The 26,486-nt window shown below is 46.9% G+C and overlaps 1 protein-coding gene across 2 annotated transcripts in view; it reads left to right on the top strand.

Annotated features, from left to right (window-relative positions):
• VSTM4 (V-set and transmembrane domain containing 4) overlaps nt 1-26,486 on the top strand; it is a 95,775-nt gene that overhangs the window by 36,261 nt on the left and 33,028 nt on the right. For both annotated transcript variants that reach the window (XM_046028024.1, XM_046028023.1), the window contains exons 4-5: nt 594-701; nt 10,614-10,647. In XM_046028024.1, the coding sequence (XP_045883980.1) occupies nt 594-701; nt 10,614-10,647 (142 nt within the window). The remainder of the gene's footprint in view (nt 1-593; nt 702-10,613; nt 10,648-26,486) is intronic.

The raw sequence follows: 26,486 nt of genomic DNA, 5'->3' as shown, positions 1-26,486 counted from the left end.
CATTTTGAGAGTTCTTTATATTTTACATAGTAGTCCTTTGTTGGATATACAGTTACAAATATTTCCTCCCAGTCCATAGCTTGTCTTTTCATCCTCTTCATACGGGTGTTTACACACCCGTTACAAAAGAGAAGTTTTTAATTTTGGTGAAATCAAGTTGATCAAGTTTTCTCTATACAGATGATGTTTTCAGTGTGAAGTGTAAAAATTCTCTGCTTATGGACGCCTGGAGAACTCAGTTGGTTAAGTGTCTGCCTTGGGCTCAGGTCATGATCCCAGGGTCCTGCGATCGAGTCCCATATTGGGTTCCTTGCTCAGCAGGGAGTCTGTTTCTCCCTCAGCCTCCCACTCTCCCTGCTTGTGCTCTCTCTCTCTCTCTGACAAACAGAGTCCTTAAAAAATATATTTATAAAAAAAATTCTCTGCTTAGTCCTAGATCCCAAAGATTTTCCTCCTATTTTCTCCCCTAAATTTTCTAGTTTATGTTTTCTGTGTAGGCTTGTGGTTTATTTTGAACTGAGTTTTGGTAAAGTCTGAAGTTGATCTTATTTGATACCTGTTCTCTGACGTGCCCACTATGTCTTTGCCTTCAGATCTCTACATCTACGCTGTTCTCGTGTGCTGCGTGGGGATCCTCAGTGTCCTCCTCTTCACCCTGACCATCATCTGGCAGTCTGTGTTTAGCAAGAGGAAAGCCAGAGGTAAGAGGACCGATAAGGTCATGTCTGGAACGGGAGCACAACCAAACCACAGACGGGGGAAGATGCTGGGCAAAGTATAACCTTGTTTGAAAAATGCATCGTGAGTCAGGGATTATGTCCTTGTGATGGGTGAGTACAGCGAGTGAGGAGATGTGTCCCCCGTGGACTCTGCTAAAATCAGCTGTGTCCGCGTTGAAATTTCTCTTTTTCTCAAATCCCTTCCTTTCTTGGTGTCTGAGGGGGTGGCCCTTCCCTCTCTCATTTGCCAGGCGGGCCTGTGGAGTCAGATGAACCTGGATTTGACTGATTTTAGACATGTTCCTTAACCACCCTGGGCTTCAGTGTCCTCATCTCTGAAATGAACTGGGGTGGACACTGCCTTCCTCAGACGGCGTGCGGTTGTGAGTGTTGATTATTTAATTACAGTACTGGCCCGGGGCCTGGCGCCCGGCAGGCAGGTGGGGTCAGGAAGGCTCTGCCCAGCCTGGGGGGGGGGGTCACTTTCATCTCCTCCCTGTCAGCATCCCTACTGGCCTGGATCTGTCCTCAGCCCCGTCCTGCTCTGCTCTTTCTCTCTTAATGATTACAGTTCTGGGGACTCTGACTCTCACCTCCCTATGCAGGCTGCTTTTCCACTCCAGTCCCCACCTCTCAGCAAGCCTCAATGTCTCGTTTCCACTGGAGCCTGTATGTTTCCTCCGAAATAACCTCCCTGCACCCCCTCTGCATTCCCAAATCAGGTGTGGACGCTGTAGCTCCCTGAGATGATGTGGATGACAGCTGGGCTCTGGAATTAGACTGGCTCTGGTTCAGATGGCTGCTCTTCACTTACCAGCTGATGACCTACCCGCTGAGCCTCACCTTTCCCATCTGAGTAATGGGAAAGCAGTAGTGTGCCCAGTCTCATGGGCTTATTGAGAGGCTAAAGTTCAACAACAACAGCGCCAAAACCTTTAACACATTCTGACTCTTATAAGTGTCAATGACACGGGGTTAGCATTATGCATCAACCTTGATGTCACAAAGCTAGGAAGTGTTAGACTGGGTGGTCGCAGTGGGAACACTTGAACAGGGAGACGGAGCCATGCTTCCAGAGGGCCTCTCCGCCAAGGTGCAGGCAAGGCTCAGGAAGGGTGGGAGTGCACTCGGGGACCAGCCTGCAGGAAGCTGTTACCATTGCAGAGTTAGAGGACGAGGGCAGGAGAGACTTGCAAGAGCTGCCACTGTGGGACAAGTGTCACCAGCAGGAGCCTCAGAAGAGGGACCCAGGCAACGCATACCAGGAGGCAGCAGGGAGGGAGCCGGGAGCACTCATTCCTCAGCCCTCCCTTCTCCCCTCTCCTCTAGATGTCCTGCTGCTGCTTTCCTGTGCTCTTACCAACCAGGAGCCAGAGGGCAGGGCATGGAGGTCAGCCTCCTGACTAGTCACAGCGGAGAGGAACACAGAGACACCCAGCACACCCAGGCCTGTGACAGATCTTTCATGGGCCTTACCCTTCCCACTGTGCTCTCTGCGGTCTCTCAGCTGAGCCGGAGAAGCTTCGTCTGCAGCCTCCACCTACCATGTCAAGAGTGCCCAAGCTTTCCTCCTGTTGCAAACCCTTGCCTATGCCTGTGAGATTGTGGGACATGTTGTACAGATGCCTTCGCTGCCCTTCAAGAGAATAGCGAGGAAGACACAGGCCCGTCATCTGATCCATTCTCCTTGGAATTTGGCTTATGGCAGCTGCTCAGCAAGTGGGGGACAAATGTGTTTGTTTCCCAGCTGCTTTGCTTCCAGCTGTTGGAGTTTGGAAGCCCCATAAGCAGTCTCCAAGCCTGTTTTGCTCCAAAGGCACCTCTGCCTGGGTTTGGAAGCAGGACAGAGCAGCGTGCCTTGAGCTGCAGGCTCTGGTAGTTCATAGGCAGGATCAGGGAAACAAAACAAAGTAGTTAGTTCAGGAGACATCCATCTCCTCCAGAGCCGACGAGGTAGACTGCTGGAGTACGTGCCGTGCCTCACACAGAGCCCCCGAGAACCCAGATCCCAGTCGCCCTTGCCTACCCTGGAGCAAGCCCAGACAGCCTCGTGTGCGCCTGCACACAGTGTCTCAAAGCCCGACTGAGCTTCCAGGAGCTTCTCAGGGGCACCTGCTGCGGGCCACACTGCTCAGCGGCTCCTCCACAATCCTGTGTAATCCTCACCACCAGTCCCTACTGCTTCCGTTTGCAAGAGAGGACTTTGCTGAGAAGCTTGAAAAAGTCCTGAAACGGGTATGGCAGAGCCCAAGCCCAGCCTGAGTCTGAGGAAATTTCTGTCCGAGGAGAGCTTCACCATCTGGGAGCCAGGCTTGCCAAGGAATTTTCTTTCAGCCTCCACGGCGGTTCCTGCCAAGGTCCTTTCCAAACAGCAGGTATCGCTCCTGCAGCCCCTAGGGAGCTCAGCTTTATTCCAGCAGGCTGGCCCTCTGTGGCTCTGGCTGGGCAGGTCCTGCCCTGTGGGATGCTAGCAGCCAGGTGTCTCCCAGCCACCACAGGGCCAGGGACAGGAGACTGTGCAGGGTGGGGCTAGGGTTACCCCTCACCTGGACCTGGGAGCCTTAGCTCAGTGCTGCCTGAACCTTAGGGAGCAGATTTTTCACTTCACGGGAAGCCTGCTCAAATGAACATTCTGAGTGAGTACTTCTCATGAGATCATGGCGGGGCCACGTTACCCGTGAGAGGCCACGCTTCAAGTGGCAAGGCCTTAGAGCTGGTTCTTCTGAACCCTGTCCTCCTCTGTACCCGTCTTTTATACCAAATATTTTGAAAGGATCCCATTACTCTCTTGAAATGAAACTCAGACATGAGATGAGCTGCCTGTGCCCACAAAAATACAATCGGGCCCAGACCCCCTTGTTACGTGGACAGTTTCTGGGTTTTCTGTGTCACTGTGTGTGGGTTGGGCCTTCTGCGTCCTGGCCACATGGAGGAAAGCCAAGCTCTCCTGCCCGGCTGAGAACCTCAGAGCATCCTGGCTGCTCGCAGACACAGGGAACGTGGAGGGGAGCCCAGCACCGGCTTCCCCGCTCCTTCCGCTGGATCTTCCTTAAAGGGGATATCAGAGTAGCTGTCCCCACTCCGGGTGCCATCCCCTGGAGGGTGCCTGAGGTAAACAAAGCCCAGCCTGGAAGCTGGGGGGGGCCAGCAGCCAGCGTCTTTCCCTCTCTCCATTCCCGCTGCTTGGCCCTCACCCCGGCCTCGCACTGCCTTGTTTTGCTGGGGTGCTCATTGTTCTCGTGAGCTGCCATTAATTGCACCCATGTGTTCCTTGCTTTGCACTTTCCTCCCGAGCTGTTGATTCTTCATCCTGGCTCTTAGTGCCTGGGTGCCTGCAGCTTTGTCCCAGGGGCTCTGCGGCTCTGAGTCACCCTGGAAAACACGAGTCCTGGTGGCCCAGGACCAGGTCCTGAGTTACTCCTCTAGCACAGTGCTTTCCCGTGGCCTTTACTTGTTTGGGAATGAGCCCAGACTTGCTGCTTTGAGAGGGCTCCAGCAATCCCCCAGCCTTCCCTGTCTGAGCTCTTGCAAGGGCAGTTTGAAGGCACGGTAGGACCAGATGGAAGGAGACGGCCTTAACACCTTTGTTGCTACTCTCTGTGACGTCTCCGTCTAGCTGGCTCTTGTTGTGCTAGAACCCTAGTCCTGGAGCCAGGGCTTCCCAGAGCTTGCTAGACCCCCACGTTCCCCTGCTGCAGGCTTGTTCTCCCTGCTTCCCCAGGGGACGGGGCCAGAGAACCTATGAGCTGTACCCCCAGGAGGAAGGTGGGGAGGTACATCCCTGTCACAGCCACGCTCAGTGCAGGGAGGAGGCTCAAAGCATGGAGTGGGGCGAGGCTGTGGGTGAGGAGCAGAGAGGTGACCCTGGGGCCTTGGAGAAGTTGATTGGCTCACCTGACTGCTGTCACGGACACTTGGACAATCCCTAGCATGAGCTCTCCTCGCCACACACTTCTGAGATGCAGAGTTGGTCTTCTGAACATGTGGGAAGGTTGGTTGGCTCTAATGGGCCCACTGCTACCTTGGGAAGGGGACCCATCCTCCCTGTGCGGATGCTTCTCAGTCTCCCCAGGAGCCTAATGCCTAGAGCATGGAACCCAGAGCCTGGATTCAAGCTCCTTTACTTACAGAGTGGGTCTTCTTAGGCCCCGAGTAGACATCCTGCATCCCCAAGTGTCCTCACTATAAAATGGGGACAGGAGCTTCACTTACTTGTATGGCTCCTGGGGATGCTTTTCCCAGTGTGGTGTGGCCACCAGTCCTGGCGTGGGCAGTTCTGGAGAGCACCTTCCAAAGCCTGCAGCTCAGTTTCCAAACCACATCCTTCCATCACGGTCACGGTGACTGTGGGATCAGCCATCCTGGCAGTGAGGGCAAGCAGAGCTCCCAAATATTGTCTCCAGCAATCCCCCAGGCTTCCCTGTCTAAGCTCTTATAAGGGCAGTTTGAAGACATGGTAGGACCAGACGGAAGGAGACGGCCTTGACACCTCTGTCGCTACTCTCTGTGACGTCTCGGTCTAGCTGGCTCTTGCTGTGCTAGAACCCTAGCACACACGTGTCGTTGGACATTTTCTTAGTAGTCGCATTAACAGGGTAAAAAGGTTAAAAAAAAAACCCTAACTCTTTTATTTAAAATATTTCTAAAATAGCATTTCAACAAGTATCAATATAGAGATTCAGAATGAGATATTTTATGTTCCTTTGTTCATGCTAAGGCTGAAATCCAGCATGATCTCATACTTCCAGCACATCTTACTTGGGACTAGGAGTATTTCGAGTGCTAGGTAGCCACCTGGGGCCCACGACTTCCATATAAGACCAGTTTCTAGACCCACAACTTTATGTGCTGGTGCTTTCCATCAGTGCTTTTCATGTGGTCATGAGGTCATGTAGTCATGGTAGCAAGAGGACAGGCAATAGGAAACCCCATTCTCCTTCTCAGCTTACCACTTGGTGCCTGAGAGAAATGGCTTCACCTGGCCTTGTGACTGCGCCAGCCCCAAAACACTGTTAGAGCAGGTCTGCTTCCTGGAAGGGGCTGGGGTTTTGGATGTGACGTGATGGGAGCACAGACCCGTGTAAAGGGAAGGGCTGGCAGGAAGCGGGGCACAACCCTGGGCTTGTCTTTCCTGACAGGGAAGTGCAGATGTCCTTTTCCAGGCTGCTGGGCTGTCTGCCCCTGCTGGAGCTGGGGGCGGGGTGGGGGGTGCTGGGAGAGCACTGCGCTCAGTCATTCTTGCTCCTTCAGCAGACGCATGAGACCTTTTGCAGGGGCTGTTACAGTCCTTGCACAGTGCAGGGGATGCTTGGGGAGCAGAGCAGAATTATCTACGGGTCCTACCTCAGCATCTCTGCAAGGCCTGGGGTTGGGAGAGGGTGCAGGCAAATTAGGGGAAAGCTAGGGGAGGGTCAGGCCTTGACCTTGAGGCCCCAACACTGGTACAGAGCCTGATAGGATGAGGGAGCATGGCTACCTCCACTCCAAATCACCCATCTGGGGGTGGAAGTGGTGGCAGAGATGGGCCCAGATGGGGATGACAGTCTTCAGCCTGAACAGGTCTTTGGGGGAGATTTGGCCATGAGGTGGGGGGTGGGAGCAGTGTGGCTCAGGCTGAGGTGGCAGAGAAAGGGTAGCCCCAGCTCACAGACACATTTCTGCCAGGAGGTGAGAAAAACAGTCTTCCCTTTTAGTCTTCCAAGTCCTAAAGATCCTGCGATCACTGCTGAAAAAGAACACAGTCCTGAGTTTTCATTTCTGTACAGTCTGATTGCCTTTGTATGGGGCCAGGAGCCCCCGGTCAAATGCGCTGGGTGCGAGGTCATGGCCCACGATGGAGATGGGCTCCAGGACCCCCCTTATTGGCTTCCTTCTCTTGCTGGTCTCACTTCCCCACTCTCCAGTGGATTTGCTGGGATCCCATCCCACAGAGACTCTGTACTGAAATGCTTATCTTACAGCCTCTGCTTCCCGGGAGTCAGTGCTGTTGAAGTTACGTATATTTAAAGGTGACTCTGTGCCAGGGCTAGGTCTCCGATGTGCAAAGGTCTTATGTTCAGTATGGATTACTTTTGGTTCCCTGGCAGTCCCTCAGCCTTAAAGGAACATCAGCCATGTGTTTACTGGTCTGAGACGTCATGAGCATCGGTCAGTAAATGCTGGCCGAGGGGCATATTTTGTGCGGGGCACTAACCATCCTCACTAGGCTCCTAGTCTTTCTGAGTCAGCCCGTTCTCCTGCAGCCAACTATTACAAGTCGCCCTGGCCTGCCCTCTGGCTCCCTGGCTTCCTGATCTCCAGGCTGCTCACCTTACTGCCCCTGGACTGGATTTCCCAAAATAGAGGCCAATGCATGGATTTCCCTAAGACTCCAGCCCCAGCTCTGCCCTGCCCAGCTGTAGTACAGTGGGCCAGCCATCTCTCCTGAGACTGACTCTCTTTGTCTATAGGAGCTCTGATACCAGCCACCCAGTATCTCTGAGAATGGTGAGGGGTAGTTACAAGAGGGCTCTAGAGTCAGGCTGCCCAGTTTTGCCCCTTCCTAGGTGTGTTTGCTTGGCTGCCGTAGTAAAGCTTATAGGTGGCTGTCTTCTCCTGGTGTCTTTGCACGGTCTTTCCTCTGCACCTGTCTGTTTCCTAATCTCGTCTTAGAAGGACATCAGTCATTTTGGATTAGGGCCCACCCCCAGTGACCTCATCTTAACTGAATCACCTGTTTAAAGGCCTCACCTCCAACTCCAGTCACATTCTGATGTGTTGGGTTTTAGGGCTTCAGCATAGGAAGGATGCAGCTCAGCCCCTAACATTAGCTGTGTGACCCTAGGCAAGGTCATTAACCTTTCTGTGCCTCAGTGCCCTTCACCATAGAATTAGGTGCAATAACAAAGTTTTTGTGAAGATTAAATTCAAGTGCGAATTCGTGGTCTTCAAACATTTTTGCTTGCATAGCACCTAAAAACATTTCAAAAACTATGCACCCTTGAACATTTTTTGTTGATGTCTAAACTTTTGATCATAAGTGTAAATTGTTGTAAAGGAGGTAATTTCTAGGGCATTACAAATATGGACATCTTAAAACAAGTGTTTCAATCTCTTTCACATCTAAATGTTATGAATTTCATAACTACCTCTCTTTATTTAGAAAGACTGTGAACATGCTTCAGCTATGAGAAATTGTATATTGTTCCTTTTTATCCTTGAACTTTTATCTTCACTCTACTTTCCCCGCACAATTTTATCCCACTTTAATGCAGTTTTTTTTGTTTACACTTCTCTGTAAAAATAATGTGTATAAAAATTTAAATTAAGAATTTTTAAATTTCCTTATTCCGTAAGTTTCTAGGTATTAAATTTTTGTGTTGTTATTAATATTGCACAATTAATACGATTTGGAAAATGAATATAAAATTAATAAAAACCCCATAGATGTTATCAATTTAGATAATCAGTCCTAGAAGACCATTTTATTGGAAATGTATTTTTATTAAAATAAATTTTTATTTTAGTTCATATACCCTTGCATGAATCTGCTTAATAATGGATTCAGCATCACTTCTGTTCCTACTTTTTAAAGTACAGAATTGAGGCTGAATTCCATTCCTAAGAATAGAAATGATGTTGAATTCTGTTATTAGGCAGATTCACACAAGGTATATGATCTGCCATTGAAAATTATTTTTAATACTTGACCAGCTGACAACTGGATTAGGTCATTATTTAATCCTTGTTGAAAGCAAAATATTGGAAACCTCTCTGCTGGTGAAAGCTTTAGTTGCCCAGTCCTTAGTCATTTGCTTTCTCAACACTGGCACCAACCTTTCAAATCATTTCTCATTTGGTGCCTCCTGTTTTTTACCTCCATAGCATAAGTCAGGATGGGTGAGAGGTGTGCCTTGATTTTGTGAAGAGAAACAGTGATGTGATGGGGAGGGAGGAAAGGAATGCAGCCAGAGCTCGGGCATGTTCTGGGAGAATGAATTCTGGAAGAAAGAGCAACGTGCTAGGTGAGGATCTAGAAAGTGATTTCCTTAACACTACCCTTCCTAGGAGTGCCCAGACACATGATCACTGATTAATTTAATAAGCCGAGAGTCAGACCAGGAACATGAAGTGTTCTGTAAACACTAATTACGGTTTTATTATCGCTACATCTGTAAATTATCCAGCACAGAGTAGGTGCTCAGTAAACAGGATATAGAAAGAGTTTATGCACTAAAAAGGGGGTAGTAATAGGTTAACCTAAAAGACCCTTTTTTTTTCTTTTTGAGTTAATTAATTTTTTAAATTTTTTAAAAAATTTCTTTTCAGTGTAACAGAATTCATTGTTTATGCACCACATAAATGGAGTGCCCTCCATAATACCCACTACCAGGCTCACCCAACCTCCCACCCCCGCCTCTTCAAGACCCTCAGATTGTTTTTCAGAGTCCATAGTCTCTCATGGTTCATCTCCCCTTCCAATTTCCCTCAACTCCCTTCTCCTCTCCATCTCCCCATGTCCTCCGTGTTATTTCTTATGCTCCACAAATAAGTGAAACCATATGATATTTGACTCTTTCTGCTTGACTTATTTCACTCAGCATAATCTCTTCCAGTCCTGTCCATGTTGCTACAAAAGTTGGGTATTCATCCTTTCTGATGGAGGCATAATACTCCATCGTGTATATGGACCACATCTTCCTTATCCGTTCGTCCGTTGAAGGGCATCTTGGTTCTTTCCACAGTTTGGCGACCGTGGCCATTGTCAAAAGCCCTTTCTAAAGTGGAGACCCTGTCATGGTGGTCTGGAACCTGCCCTGGTCACCTGCAGGACAGATCATGCCATGTGTAGCAGCTTAAAAGAACAAGGATTTTATTTGCTCACAATTCCATCAGTCAACAATTTCAGCTGGGCTTAGCTGAGCATTTTTTCTGGTCTTCGCTGGAGTCCCTTCTGTTGCTGCAGCCTGCTGGTGGGTCAGCTGTGGCTTGGCTGCTCTGGGGCCTCAGCTGGGGAGACTTGTGCCTGTTCAATGTGGTCTTATCTCCCAGTAGGCTAGCCAGGCTTCTTTATGTGGTAGCAGAAGAGTTCCCTGCAATGAAACAACAAAAGAGCAAACCTCAGAGCACAGGGGCCGGTTAGGCCTTTGCTTGCAACATATTGGTTATTGTTTCATTGACCAAAGCACATCTGGCGGTCAAGCAGTTTCACAGCAGTGTGGACAGACACAGGGAGGTGCGATTCATTGGGACCATCGATGTAATGATACACCACCCACCTCCGGAGCCCATGGCTTTACTTCTATTTGAAGTGAACTAAATTGTGAGCTTAGATTGGACACTTATTAGGATACTGCCTAGGTCTTCTTGTTTTTCCTCTGCTGCTAGAATCTTTTTTTTTCCTCTATGAGACCTACTGTGGAAGATGTCTTGCTCTAAGACTGTTTTTCCAAGACACTCCCTGCCCCCGGAAGAGTGTTGATCAGAGAACAAAATGCCAGTTTACAGAGAGGAGCATCTAAGTGGAAACCTGTTGTCCCCAAAGGCTTTCTCATGACTAAGGCAGAGCTTCCAAGTTGGGTGACTGTTACTCTAAGACCTTCCAGATCAGAACCCACCTCAATCTGGATTGGGGGAGAAAAAAAAAAAAAAAGACTGTTTTAGGTTATCAAGCTAGGAGGTCTGGGGTATATGGTTCATGCCTGGCTCTGTCTAGGTGTGGAACAGTATTGAGTCAATGTGGTGTTCATGCTATGGTTATGCTTACTCATCCAAAGAGAAGTATGAAAGCCCCAAGAAGTGGCTTGTACCAACATCTGGGCAATGCCTGGGTACCTGTGTTCCCCAGTGATTCCTGGAGCATATGCATCTAAAGTAACATTTATTTACCATCTTCTATTTCTTTTCATTTTACAGCGAGACATTATTTGGTGAAATGTCCCCAGAACAGGTAGGAATACTTTCTTTCTTTTTTCAAATGAAACTCTTTGATATTTTCCTTTCTGTTGATATTACCAAGAAATTGGCTTAATTTGTATCTTTACCTAAGGGTCTGTATGTTAGTCTGCAGGTTGGCCTAAAACTGTGTGTTCTTCATGCACTTGCATGTTTCTAGATTCCATGCTCTGGTTTTTATCCCCAGATTCCTGAGAAAATATAACTCATGCTGGTTCAACATGCCGGCTGGAGGAGGCTTGGCACCTGCTCCTGGACAACTGTTTCCCCTGTGTAGGAGGAAGCTAGCAGCTAGACTGAAGCACTTTGATGCTTTCTGGCCACAAATCCTCCTAATTCCCTTCTACCAGTGCCTGCTTGCCGTATACCCTGCTCTGCAGAATGTGGCCATTAGAAATATATGTGCCGAGATGCTAGCCTTCTAACTGGTGGAACACACCTCACAGGTAACATAAGAGTTAGAGCAGACATTGCAAACTCATAGTGTTTAGAAATTTGAGACTTCTGGCTCAGGCACAATGGCATAAGTCAGTTTCTCCCTGCTCTTCCCTGCTAAGCCCAACTATAAACCCTGAAAATAATGCCAGAGACAACCAAAGGAGGACTCTGAAAGGGGGTAAGAAGAAAATGATGAAAGACAAAGTAAGAAAAATCTTAAGAGCAATGAGAGTGAAACAACGCATTACTTATGGGGAACACAAATTGGAACGATAGTGCAGTTTTCATTGGAATTGATGGAAAGCAGAAAGAAGTGGTACATTTTCTCTTTAAAAGATTTTATTTATTTATTTATTTATTTATTTATTTATTTATTTTAGGGAGAGAGCAAAAGAGAGAGAGAGCATGAGCAGGGTGAGGGTTAGAGGGGGAGAGGGAGAGTGAGAATTGCAAATGGACTCCTCGTTAAGCACAGAGCCTGATGTGGGACTTGATCTCATGACCCTGAGATCCTGAGCTGAGCCAAAATTAAAAGCTGGGCATTTAACTAAATGAGCCACCCAGGCAGCCCAAGTGGCACATTTTCAAATATTGAAAGAGAAGAACTGTCAACTACAAATTCTATATCCAGCCCAACTGTCCTTTAGGAATAAAGGGGAAATAAGGACATTCTCAGATGAAGGGGAACTGAAAGAATTTGTCGCTATGGGTCCTACATTAAAAGAAAGGCCAAAATAAATTCTTGAAATAGAAGAAAAAGACTTGATACATTAGGGAAGAAGATGGAACAGTAGAACAGAAATATGGGTACATAAGTAAGCTATTCTTTTCCTCATGAGTTTTAAAAATAATGTCTTATAATCAAAACAAAAATGGTAAAACCATCTGATACTCAGGAAAAGCATTAAGATATTTAGAAGTGGGGAGGGGCAAGTTACCTAAATAGAAGTGAGGTTTTTACACTTCCCTCAAAGTGATAGAAATTGGTAAGTCACACATTTATTCACCATGCTCAAACCAACCATTAAAGTGACTATGAAAAAAATACACTCAAAAACAGTATAGAAAAATAAAGACAGAATCCTAAAATATGTTCCAGTAACATAAAGGAGCAGAGGAATGAAAACCACAGGAAAGAAACAGAAAACAGATCATAAAATGGCAGACTTAATTGATAACATACTGTTTCTCTTACCTGGTTTAAAACTTTAAACAGTTTAAATACATCAGTCAAATGGCAGAGGTTGACAGAGTGGATTAAAAATAACACACACAAACACAACCTGCATATATGCCCTTTACAAGAAACTCACTATAAACTCAGTGACTTAGGTAGGTTGAAATAAAAGGATGGAAAAAGTTCTACCACATAAACAAAACCAAAACAAATCCAGAGTGGGTAGACTAATAATATGATAAAAATAGACTCTAGAGCAGACACACTTACTAGAAACAAAGAGGGATATTCAATAATGATGACAGGATCAATCCACCAGGACAAAGACCCTAAATGTATGTATACACACCAAATGGGAGAACTACCAAGTACATAAAGCAAAGGAAAAAGAGCTGAAAGAAGAAAGCAATAAACCTACAGTTACAGTGGGAAGCTCCAGTGCCTCTTCTCAGCAGCCAGGAGACCTTCTGGACAGAAATTTGCAAGGATACAGAAGATCTAAACATCGCAATCAAGGACAGGCCCAAACTGATACAGACTGAACACTTAGACAACCACCGGCAGAACACATGTACTTCCAGCCCCTGCAGAACATTCGCCATAAGATCTAGCCTATCTGAGACCAAATATTGGGCTTTAAAACAAACCTCACAACCTTAAAGCAATGGAACTCATACAAACACATGGAAATGAAACAGCACACTTTAAAAATAATGCATGGATCAAAGAGGAAGTCTCAGAGGAAATTAAAAAAAATACAGAGAATTGACCAAAAATGAGAATAAATGCAACAAAACATGTGCGATGCATTTAAAGCAGTGCTGATGGGAGATGTAGGGCCTTAAATGCTTGCATTAGGAATTGGGAAAGCCCTCAAATCAACAATCTGAAGTACCTCAGGAAATTAGGAAAAAAAAACAAAATAAACCCAAAGTAGACAAAAAGGAATGAAATGACAAAGGTCAAAGCAGTAACTGATGATATTGAGAAGAGCAAAATAATAGAAAAAAATCAGTGAATCAAAAATCTGGGGGCGTCTGGGTGGCTCAGTGGGTTAAAGCCTCTGCCTTCGGCTCAGGTCATGATCCCGGGGTCCTGGTATCGAGCCCCACATCGGGCTCTCTGCTTGCTGGGGAGCCTGCTTCCTCCTCTCTCTCTGCTTGCCTCTATCTCTCTCTGTCAAATAAATAAATCAGTAAATCTTAAAAAAAAATAATCTGGTTCTTAGGACACTGACTGCTGGGAGAAAATGGGTAGTGTACCCAAGATCTCTCTGCTTTATTCCCTTTTTTTTTAAAGATTTATTTATTTATTTATTTATTTATTTATTTATTTATTTATTTGATAGACAGAGATCACAAGTAGTCAGAGAGGCAGGTAGAGTGAGAGGAAGAAGCAGGGTCCCTGGGATCATGACCTGAGCTGAAGGCAGAGGCTTTAACCCACTGAGCCACCCAGTTGCCCCTCTCTGCTTTATTTCTTATGACTGTATGTAAATCTGCAGTTATCTTCATAAATACTTCATTTGGATGTGAATTTGGATGTCTCTGGGGGATCCTCTTTACAGCCCCAGCAGTCCCTATACCTGACTGCTTTGCGTTTCTGCTGCTGAGTTTGGGATCCAGAGAAACCCTATTACTAAAATCAAAATATAAACTTCTTTTATTGAGAGTTCACCACCTACCAGGTAGTTGTCTGGAGTAGTCCAACAGTGAAGAAAAGAGATAGAAATCCCTGCTTTGTGGAACTTACTAGGCACTGAATGCAAATGCTCGTGTCCCTGGGAGAGATGTCTGACTGCGGCCAAGTGAGGACGTCAGCAAGTCCTCTCCCTGCAAAGGCAGCTTTTAATTGAACGAAATCAACAAAAATAACTATTCTACACTCTGGGAAGACCACAGGTGTATGCTAAACGGAGAGACTTTTATACTAGAAAAACTGCTGAGCAGCTGCTGACAATAGTGGGGTCGGGTGGGGTTTTGGCCTCCATTCGCTCCGAAACTCTACCTTCCTGCTTTGTTGTGAGCTTCTTTCAGAGCAGGGAGTGCTGCGAGGACCACCAGATGCTCTGTTGTTAGAAGGAGGCTCGTACAGCTTGGAGCAGTGTGCGGTGCTCACGTTCAGCAGCAGTGTCCCGGGAGGTGACCTTCTTAGGGGATTGAGCAAGGAGGGCCGACAATGCTGCTAGTCTGAGCTTTTGGTCACAGTTGGGGCAAGTGTATTTCTCGTTGAGACAACACACATGGGGAGTTGGGTATGGAGAGCACCCAAAGGAAGAGAATAACACCGTGCAAATAGTAACAAGAGACATGGTAGCTGAATTAATATCAGATAAGATATAATTTAAGACAAGAAATAGGACAAGAGACCTAGAAGGAAATTGTGAAGGATTAATACCACCAGGAAGATACAATGATTATAAAGGTACATGGGCCTAACAACAGAGCCTCAGCAGCCATGAAGAAAAACAGAAAAAGGAAAGATGAAATTGGTGATTCTAGAATGATAGTTGGAGATTGCAATGGTCCACTCTCAGAAATTGATAGAATACCAAGACAGAAAATCAACAAGGACACCGAACATCAAGCAATTTGACTTGACATGGAATACTCTACCCAATGACCACATATCATACTTGTCAGGTGCACTGGGAATATCCACCAGGACAGAACATATAGCTAGGTCACAAAACCAATCTGCATAAATTTACAAATTTTATATATGTAAGAAATCATACAAAGGTTGTTCTCTAAGCAACTGAATTAAATAGAAATTAGTGACAGAAAGAAATCTGGGAGATTCCCAAACATTTCAAAATTTAAAACAACACACTTCTAAATAATACAAAGAAGAAATTACAAGAGAAATTAGAAATTATTTTGAATTAAATACAAGTGAAAACAAAACACATCAAAACTTACAAGATGCTGCTAAAGCAGTGCTTAAAGAAAAAATTATGGCTTTAAATGCCTATATTAGACAAGAAGAAAGACTTCAAATCAATAACCTAAGCTTTCACCATAGTTAGTTAACCAGAAAAAGAAGACCAAGTGAAATCCACAGTAAGCAGAAGAAAGGGTATAATAAGGATCAGAACAGAAATCTATGACATGGAAAAAACACACACGTGCACAGAGCAAAATCAATAAAGCCAAACTTTGTTCTTTGAAAAGATCAATAGAATTGACAGATCTTAAGTAGACTATACAGGAAAATAAAAAAGAGGGAAAACCAATTCCCAAATCAGGAAGCAAAAAAGAAATCACTGGAGCACTGGAGTGGCTCAGTCAATTAAACATTTGGCTCTTAATCTAAGCTCAGTTCTTGATCTTAGGGTTGTGAGTTCAAGCCCTGCATTGGGCTCCATGCTGGGCTTGGAGCCTACTTAAAATTAAAAAAAAAAAAAAAAGGGGAATCACTACAGACTCAACTAAAGTTAAAAGGATTATAAGAAAATATTATGAACACATTGACTCTAACAAATTAAACAACATAGATAAAATGGAAAAATTCCTAGAAAGACACAAATCACCAAAATTGATTTAAAAGGGAATCTATAAAGTGAATAAACCTGCAGTAAGTCAAGAAATTGAATTGTTAGCTAAAATCTTTCTAACTAGGAAAAGCCCAGGCCCACATTGCTTTACTGGGGAGATAGATCAAGAATTAAAGGAAAATATAATACCAGACCTTCACAAAGTAATTCAAAAAATTTGAGAAAGCATGATCTTTTCAACAAATAATGCTGGGATAAAATACAGAAAGAACTCTTACAACTCAATAATAAGATGCCAAATAACACAATTTAAAATGGACAAAACAGATTTGAGTATATACTTCCCTAAAGAAGATATATAAATGACTAACAAGTTCATGAAAATATGTTCATTATTCATACCCGCTATAATAGCGATAAAAAGACAACGTCCAGTGTTGGTGAGGATGTGGAGAAACTGGAACTCTGTTTGTTGCAGAGTGGAAATGTGAAAGAGTGTAGCCGCTTTGGAAATCAATTTGGTAGTTTCTTAAAATATTGACCACACACTCATCATAGAACCCAGAAAATCGGCCCCAGAGAAATGAAAGCATCTGTCCACGCACACACAAGCATACTGTTGTTCACAGCTGTTTTGTTCCTAATAACCAGAAGCTGGAAACAGTCTGAATACAGCCAAGAACTGTTGAATGGATAAACACCGTTGAGTAATCCACTCACTAAAATACAGTTTGCTAATAAAAAGGAACAAAGTGCTGATACATGCGGCACACGGATGAACCTCAGGAACGTTATACCAAGAGAAGTAGACCAGATGCAAAAAATTATGTATGGCATGATATCATCTATTTGGAATGTCCAGAAAAGGTAAATTTATAGGAACAGAAAACAGTTGCTTAAGGCTGAGGGTGGGAGTAGGAATTAACTATAAATGGGCAAGAGGGAACTTTGTAGGGAATAGAAATGTTCCAAAAGTGTATTGTAGTGATGTTTGCACCCCTTGATAAATCTAAATTATTGGATTGTATACTTAAGATCAATGAATTTTATGATGACTAAATTATCTCTCCGTAAAGGTACCTGTTTCTTTCCAAAAGCATGTGCTCTGCAGGGCCTGGCAATTCAGATGTGGGGGGGATGGGGAGGTTATAGCTGGGGAGCTCAGAGGCTGTGCGGAGCCAGCCTGCCAGTGCGTCTCAGTGTTTGCTTGCTATGGCCTCCTGTTTGACTTTTCATGGTTAGCAAGCAGTGCTGGGTGTTTGGGCTCCTGCCTGTCCCTCCTAAGTCTGACCCGTGGGAGGCCCCTATCCTGAGCTGGTGCTAAGGCTGGAGTATAGTGAGGCAATACCGCAGCCTGGTGGGCAGGAGAGTCTGGTCTTCCCCACGCCCGGGATACCTACTGGGCTGCCCCTCTGCCAGCTGGTGCTCTCGGTGAGTCTGTTTCAGTGCCTGAGTCAAGCTCTCTCCATGGGCATGTCTCTTGGGGGACCAGCCAACAGATCAACCTCTACAAAGCTGCCTTTACTGCACTGCACCCCAGGACCATGCAGAAGAACACTGCCGACTTGTGTTCATCTTCCTGATCATAGTCTCAGGCCTATTTGACTTCATGCAGCCCAGATTCCCTGCCGCGATGCCTCGCTAGTGAACCGGTCAGTCCTTGCCTTCCATCAGGTTCTGGCTGGCCCTGTGCTCTGTGTCTGCAGCCCAGGCAGTTCCTCCTGTTCCTGTCGTGCCGGGGGCTCCTAGATCCCAGCCCCATCTGTGCTGTGGCTGTGGGTGGCTGGGCCCAGAGATTCTCAAGCTGTTATCTAGCATCAGAGTTCTTCTCTGTCCTCTGACCACTTCCTCCTTAGGGAGGATGGGCAGAGAGCGCAGGGCCAGGGCGAGATGCCAGGAACGGAAACCCTCAGGCAGAGGAGGGACCCTGAGGATGGGGCCATGCTGGCTGCTGAGGCTGCGGTCGCCAAGAGAAGGCCAGCCGGGTGACTGGGGCAGAATCTGGAGACCCTGGGGCTTTCAATGACTTTCTGCGAGAAGTTCATACAGAAGGAAAACAAGTCTCATCTTGAATGTGTGTTGTTCCTGAAGTCGGAAGTTGCCATCTCCTGGGAGGGGGGGCACTGACTTTGGGGCTGGGAGGCTGTTCCTTTCCCATGACTAAGTGCTCTTCCAGAGCAGAAGGCTGGGCCAGAGGGAGCCTGTCAAGGTTTCACAGGATTGTAATGGGCCTTCCCCAGGGCTGGCAGCTCTCCGACAGCAGCTCAGTGGGTTAGCACGGAACTGCCCCTAAAGGTCCCAGAAAGTCATATTTGAAAGGAAATGCCACCACTCGCATAGAGATGTGGTGTGTCCCCACACCATGACACCTCTTTCATGGATCCAGATGCCTTCCTTCCTGTAGGTCAAGTTCAAGAAAGTTGCCGAGAAGATGGACATGGACACCAAAAAGGCAATTCCCAGTAGCTTTCGTGACCTGTTGCTTGACCTCTCCTTATGGGTTTGAGGTATAAAAGTATTTGCAAACAGGAGAAATTGAAATGGACAGCATGTTCCCTGTGCCAACGGCTGAAGTAATCCAAGCCTTCTTCATGTTTTCTGGCGCCTACGCCTTCTCGTGGATAAGGAGGGGTGCAGACTATTTATATGTTGGATAAATTACAGGCACAGGCTTACTGTGGTTTGTGAGCTTGCTTTAAAGCATTTTCCAGTTTTTTCCTGAACCATCAGAGTTTTGTTGGTTTTTTTTTTACACATATCACTATAGCTGAAGTATGGGATTTAATTAATAATTGATTTGTTCAGGACCTTAGCGTGAAGGCAGAAGTGATTTCAGAGAGAAAGTGAACATGTCAATTTCAAACTTAGGTACCTACTTGCTTTATTTTCACAATATTGCAGAGCAGCAGTACTACAGAATTTGTTTCTTTAGTGAAAGGTAATCTACTGTGATGTTTAAAGATTCTGGGGCCATGCTGCCCCAGTTCAAATCTGGACTCGGGTACTGATTGCTATGTGACTTTGGCTAGTTCTTCGACTTCTCTGATGAAATGGGGGCAGAGATAGTCCTAGCGCATAGTGGTGTTGGGAGGATTGAATGAGTTAGTCTGTAAAAAGTGCTTCCAATGGTCCTGGTATATGGTGAGCTTTATGCAAGTGGTTCTGTTATTATTCAGTCATACTTATGGGTGATTCTTCAATAGAGGACTTTCTATAAGGCCCGGAGGGCCTTATAAGAGAGGACCTTATAAGGCCTTATAAGGCCTGTGCCCTTGAGGTCTGTGTCGAATGGAGAACTAGAGAAGCAAAACCATGTGCTACCCACAAAGCTGACGTGGGCACAGCAAGGAGGCCCTGCTAATAACCCCATCTTCCCGGTCGGTGGGTGGTAGGGAAAGCTTCCTGGAGATGAGATTTGGGCCAAGCATTGAAAGAGGGGTAAGAGTGTTCCAGAAGAGAGTTGGGAAAGCACAGTGCACAGAAGTAGGGAAAGAGGCATATAGTGGGTAGGAGGCTGGGGGGCTGGCGGCACTTGGTCCACAGCAGTGTGGTTCTCTGGAGATTCTGGGCAGAGCAACCTAGAGGCTGGAGGGGGAGGCCAGGGATGGGCACAGGGCTAAGCCTTGCCACACACCATCTTCATTCCTTCTGGCATCGTGTGAGCGGGTGCTGTGATTGTCCCGTTCTACAGATGAAAAGTGATGCACAAAGAGTGTGGATGGTGGTGAGGTCTTTGCTGAGCAGGGATGGGGCAGCGGGGGATGCCAGCCCGGGAAACTCAGACTTGCTTGTGAGCACTTCTGTGCTGACATTCGCTCAGATGAACAAGGAGGAGACACTCCAGAAAGTCAGGGCCGTGGAAGGAGAAGTGGGAAGGGTACAGCCACAGATGTGGGCTGCAGCTGCAGCTGCTCTCCATGCCTCTGACTTTGAAAGGTCAACACGCTCTGGTCCTAGGCACCCATTCGCGAACATTCCAACCATTGTTGTTGTCATTTGGTTGGCTTTAGTCCACACACGTGCTAAATGCCTTCCCCACTGGCCACGTTCACCTGAGCATGGAAGGTGGCGAGTGCAGGGATGGCAGACGCGGGTGATGTGTCTCCCGGCCCCCATCCGGTATCCCCAACATCCTTGCTGCCCCTCTCATCCTCACCCCCTCTCCTGCCTCAGCTCTCTGGCTCAGTGCCCTTCTGTAGCCCCCAGGCTGAGGCAGGCATGAGGAGGGCTGGCCTGTGAGGTACCCTGGTGGTGGTTCCTCACGTAATGTGAAGGACATTCCACCTGGATTTGGTGTCCGCTGGAGCCATGCCACCCGGCAGCTTGGTGACGTTGGGCCACGGCTTCTCTGGGAATTTTCACTCTTCACAAAATGGGTACAAATTTGCCTCTGTCCCTATCGCTCAGGGTCGCTCTGAGGATTCAAGGAGCTCTCGGTGGCTGTTGGGCTAATTCCTCATAATGACTCACCGGGTGCCCCTGCACCTCCATTTCTGAACACTTTATGGGATTTATTTCTAATCCTCATAAAACCCTGCAAGGCACAAATTAGTCTCCCCAGACTAAGAACAGGAATAAAACTGCCAACTAGTAGATAAATAGCTAGTCCTCTGTACTATTTACGCACCTCTTGATTCCAGGTGACAGGAAAGCCAGCACAGACGCTATTACCCCGGAAGGGACTCGGCTGACTCATCTAACTAGGGATGCCGTGGTGGGTGGGCCTCAGGGAAGCTCTGTCTAGGAGACATGCTATCATCACGGTGGTGGCTTCCATTCCCAGCCTGTCTCTGGGCAGTGCTGCCTCAAGGCTTGGCCTGTCCTCAGGCCAGGCTGGCTCCCTCGGGAAGAGAAAGGTGGTGGCAGGTGCATTCCCTTCTGGCCTAATGAAGGAGCTGTCTCCCTTCCTGACAGAAAACACAGTCACCCCTTAGGGCTAGGGGACCAGCCCGAACCAAGCACGGTGGCCAGAGGGAGCTGGGGTAGATCCCACCCAAACACATACCCTCAACCCTAGGGGTACAGGTGCTAGATCCTGGCCATATGCCCCCAAGTGACCTCTCTCTGCCATTATTCTTACGACCCAAGATGAGCGCACCCTGCATGGAACCACTAAATATTAATGAAGCCCCTCCCGATCTCTCCAGTCTGTGTTCAGAGATTTTACATTCACAGACAAAAGCCGTGGCCTGTGGAGTGTGTACTCATGTTCACAAAGCTGGCAGGGACTGCAGAGGAACAGCTTTAACAAAGAGGCCCCAGCAGAGCCTCCCGGGCTGTGTAAAGCATTTACGATGAAAGGCCATGGAGGCTGTGGACAGGCAGACGCCTTGGCAACTCCATCACAAAGGAACAGCTTTCCTCTGCTGCTGCTTGGAATGTGCACGCAAAGATGTCACAGAGGGGAAGCAGCAGAAGTAATGCACCGTGACGGCCAAGGGTCTGCCGGGCTCTGTGAAGGGCACCGGTTCTGGCTGGAGGTGCGGAGAACTCTGTCATGTCTGGCTCCCTACTCAAAGGACTCCGAGAGGAGATTCCACAGTAGTGATGATAACAATCCTGGTAAGGTAATAGCAGGTGAGACCTATTACACACTCATGGCATACCAGACTCGGTTCTAGGTTCTTGGCATGTATGAAATGCCATTTATGAAAAAGAGTCATTTCAAGGAAGTCATGGGAGTGGGTGACACCCTTCGTCCATCTTGACAAGGGCATCCTACAACTTCCAAGCTGCTCCTGGCATGAGTAGTCCAGTGGCACGGGAGGCCTGCAGAGCACGTCCCAAAGCCTCAAGCGAGATGTCGGGAAATTTGCCCCATTGCATGAATCATTGGCCTTTCTCAGTGGCAGCTGTCCTGAGGGTGGAGGACTGCAATCGCACTTCTCCTTATAGCTTAGTGAGATATAATTGACCATAACTGGTAATGAAAGCGAGTTGCCACTGCAGTGTTCCTCCTTCAAAACGGCACACTTGACGTTGTAGGGTGCAAGGTTAACAAGTGATGAGTGTGCTGCAGGGAATCTTGGCAAGGAGAGCTCAGAGCTGTTTGGCAAGGAGTTCATGGTCCTCTGGGCACCCTTCTCGGGCATTGTCACTGTCAAAACTGAGCTTCGTGGGCAGGAGGAAAGGAAGCGCATGGACATTTCTGCAGATGCAGTGATTTTCCCAAGACGGCATGGAGCAAGAAGGGCTGGGGAGGAGATGGCTCCAAGAAGCAGGCCTGGGGGAATGTCGGCGGGATCTGAACCAGCGTGTAGTCCTCAGCCTCATTCCCGAAGGGCTTTCTGGGCTGGGTTCGTCTGACTGACAGACAACACTTGGCATCTCTGGCCATCCCAGCTCAAACCACAGCAAATCCCTTTGCAGCCTGTGACAGACTGCTGTGTGCCCAGGGACGAGGGCGCCTGCTCATTCGACAGGAAACAAGATTAGATAGACCTCAAGGAAGCATTCTGATTCACAGTGGCTGTGCTGAGACTCGAAGATTGCTCTGCACCAAAGGAAACGCTTGGCATCTGGGGGGCTCAGATCAGATGTATTAAAGCCCCTCGGCATGAATGATTGTTAGCCGCACCTCTGGTATGATCCCAGGGAGAGGCGGGCATTAGGACGGGCACAGATGGTTGGGTGAGGACGCCTATGCCACAGGAACGGTGATTCAGTACGAGGGTGCTTTGACCTCACATTTAGTTGTGGAGGCAAGATGTGGCTGGATCTGGGAATCTTCGTTACAGTTATGTTCTTTGTTTGGGGGGGGGGGGTTCATTTCCATTTGTGCTGTTTTACTGGTTTTTTTCCCCCCTATTCCCGAACACTTCAGCGGCACCAAATTTCCACATGGCCAGCCTGCCCCCTCCCACCTCCATTTTGACAGCTGACATCACTTATTCCAGACCATTCCAGGTATAAGAACATGCTCCCTTCCTCCTCTGCCCAATCTCGGGCCAGGATAATCCTTGGTCTTGGGCACCAGCCCCAGCTCCTGCCTCCAAGTGTCCAGCACTCGGGTTGGCCCCCTCTTCCCCCCATCGAGGCAAGGCTTTAGCAGCTGTAACAGGCTTGGATTTAGTACAGACTTGGATGCAGTGGAATGCTGATCTCCCCTTTCAGTGCCTTCTCTTTAGGGAGCTGGTTTAAGCCCAGAGCAGCCATTGTGGATCTGGCTGGATCTACCCTCTTCCTGTCCTAGTTTTCTTATTCTCTGCTGTCTGGGGCTGGACCCAGCATCCTTGCTTCAGGGCCAGGGAGACAGGCCAACCTGGATCAGATCCCACGTCTCCTGCCTGGACTTCCCTGAGGCTTCATTTTCCCCATCGGGGAGTGTCCAGGACTGTGGATATCACGCACTTCTCATGGTGCTTTGCACAGGCTAGAGGCAAATATCGCTCTTAATCATTTAAGTTCGGCAAAATATAGTTGCTCCCAGTGTGCCCAGGACCTAGAAAATCCAGGTGGCCTGCTGCCTCCGGCGTGTTGGGGCAGCTCCCACTGCTCAGGCTGCAGCCTCTTCCTCTTCCTCCTTACCCGCCGGCTGTGTGCTGTGCTGGTTCTTAGCCGACACGGCTCTCTCTGGGGCAATAGGAGGGCATGCTGGACCCTCTCAGGAGGAAAGATTTTCTGATCGAAGTTTAATTTCTAACCCGTAGCCCTCCCCTCAGGGCCAAGACATGATGCCAGGAGATACCCAGGAGGCAACCTTGTTCTCCTGCAGCACACCATGAAGCATTTCCCCCTGCACCACACACCAGGGTTGTAGGTCAGGAAGCGAGCGACTCGTCCAAGGTCACCCCTCTAATCAGAGTGGAACCTGCTTTGGTGCCGACCCAACACCCTTGTCCACTGCCCATTCACTAGACCTAGACCCAACCACCGTGTGTCAGAGAGCAGACATGCCCCATGCATGTGGGAGGGAGACGCCCATGAGCGGTGACCAGGCTGGAACCTTATACCTGTCACACGTGTGCCAGCCACGAGGACCCGGGTGGAGCCAGAAAGGCAGCCCTATTTTCCACAAATAGCCCTGCTTTCCAATCACACAGCTCTCTCATTTAGATGGAGTTTCCGGGCTCTTCTCTATCTTTTTGGGTTTGACTGGCTCCAGCAACGCTCACTCCCCTTGTGTCAGAGACAAAACACAGTCTTGTTCCAATCTAAGATATAGAGTAACTTTCGGGTCAGTGAATCATAATGTGGAGTTTCTTTGTCAAAAATGTCTGCCAGTCTTGCTGGCTCAATGGGAAACATAATATTCTGTGAGCAAAATAATCTGTCATGTCATGGGGGTGACTCATTGTATATGAATTCTCATTGTTGAAGTATGAATTAGAACTAAATTTAGTTTAGGGCAGTTTTGCTGTTCTGAAGGAAAACAGTGATGACAAAGCAGATCTTTTTTAGCTTGCTGAACGCCCTGGGCCTGAGACCATGCATCTATACAAATGATCGTCCCAAAACTTTCATTTTGTGTTGAAGAGCCTAAGAACGAAGTCCATGAAAAGGGGAGAGGAAGAAATCCTTGATTCTGCAGCATGTGAGATGCAGCTGGGGAGGACGATCCAAGCTCAGAGGCATCAGACAAAAGGAAAACACTGCATGATTTTAGCAAAAGAAACAAGTCACTGTGCATTTAACAAGAAGCCACAATTCAAAGGGAATTGGGGGAAATGTTTGTAATAAATACGTCAGACCGATGTGAAAGGTGCATGCAAAACTGTAAGAAAAACTCAGAACCCTTGCAAATGACAGCAGATGTCCATACAGCATTTGTAAAAGCAGAAACACGATTCGACACATGCTGGAAATGCTCCTTCTCACTGGCAGTCAGAGAAATGCAAGGAAAGGGGAGATCACAGTTTTATTCATTAAGCGAGTTGTTTTTTAAAGCTGATAGACCTGGTGTTAAAAAGGCTGAAAACAGAAATACCCTTGTCCATGGACTGAGTGACTGCGAGGTAGGACTAACTTGTTGGAGATCCTTTTGACAGCAGGGAGTTAGATACCCTTTCGAATGGTCCTCCTCCATGAACTTGTAATCCCAGCTCTAAGACTTTAACCCAAAACAAAAGTCTAAGAGTGGAAAACCATGATGCACAAATACATGTATGGCAATATCACTCATGCATCAAATATTACTTAGATGTCGGGGAATGGCTGAGGAAGCCATGGCATAGCTTCTCATCAGAATAGTATGAGGACGTAACAATATGGAAAATAGAGATTAAGTAAAAAGAAGGGCACGAAATTATAAATAGATTATGACAAAAAATGCAATGTATAAAAATCAGGGAAGAGTTGAAACAATAGCTTGGACATGGTTACGGCAGTGTTATTCATAATGGCCCAAGCTTGGAAGCAACCAACATCTTCTACAGTAGGGGAATGCATAATGAAGCTGTGGTACATCCAGACAGTGGAATATCATTCAGGGATAAAAAGAAATGAGATCTTAAGCCATGAGAAGACTTGGAGGAAACTTAAATGCCTGTTACTCAGTGAAAGAAGCCATTCTTAAAGGCTACCTGTTGTATGATTGCACCTGTGTAAGATTCCCGAGAAGGCAGCACTATGGAGACAGCAAACAGATCAGTGGTTGCCAGGGGATTGGGGGCAGGAGGGATGAATGGGTGGAGCCCGGAGGGTTTGGGGGCAGTTCAGCTCTTTGGTCTGATACATTATGTGTTTGTCTAAACCAATGGAACTCACCCAAAGGGAGCCCTAATGCAAATTATGGACTTCGGGTGCTAATGACATCTTGAAGTAGGTGCATCAGTTGTAACAAATGTCCCACCATGGTGGGGGACATTGATGATGGGGGAAGTTGCACACGTCGGGGGGAGGGTGGGCAGGCATATGAAAAATCTCTACCTTTTGCTCCATTTTGCTGTGAACCTAAACTTCTCTTAAAAAAAAACATGAAGTCCATTAAAAAAAATAAACAAGAAAGAGGAAAAAGACTGGAAATATTTTAAAAGGCTGTGTTTTGGTTAGGATAGACTTATTTATTTTCCTTTTTCTCTCTGCCTGTAATTACCATTTGAAAACATGAACGTGTATTAATTTATAATGGAAAGAAAAAAATAAACACTTAAAGAGTTTAAAGCTATGAGATGAAGCTGTGCTTGCAGTTGTGTGTTTAAGCAATTCTGAGAGTTTGGGATCCCTTGTTTCTTCTTAGTGGTCAGCGTTGTGTAAACGCACATTCCTTTGGCCTGTTTGTGAGTTTACACAATTGACCCTGTACTCTAAACCTATGGTCAGTTGGAGTTTCAGTTCCCAGTAAAAATAAGCCGTCTTTGGGGAGTCTCAGCATGATCTGTATCCTTGGAATTTTTCCTAAGATGCGTGAGTCAGTCTTTGTTCATTTTAAAAAACCCTAGGAGTCTGTTAGAATAGCCTACATTCTCTTACATGTATGCAGATTTTATTGTGTGTTTAATTTACTGTTTTGCAATGGTTATGTTTTTCAATGATTATACAAACACATGGTTTAATAGTTAAAATTAAAAAGTTAAATAATTGGGGTGCCTGGGTGGCCCAGTGGATTAAGTGTCTGCCTTTGGCTCAGGTCATGATCCCGGGGTCCTGGGATTGAGTCCCACGTTGGGTTCTCTGTTCAGCAGAAAGCCTGCTTCACCCTCTCCTGCTCCCCCTGCTTGTGCTCTCCCTCTGTCAAATAAATAAAATCTTTTTTTAAAAAAGTTAAATAATTGACTAAAAATAT

The sequence above is a fragment of the Meles meles genome, chromosome 13 (assembly GCF_922984935.1).
Source record: "Meles meles chromosome 13, mMelMel3.1 paternal haplotype, whole genome shotgun sequence".
Classification (NCBI taxonomy): domain Eukaryota; kingdom Metazoa; phylum Chordata; class Mammalia; order Carnivora; family Mustelidae; genus Meles; species Meles meles.
The sequence above is the reverse complement of the archived record's forward strand: the minus strand, read 5'-3'. Positions and strand labels throughout refer to the sequence as shown.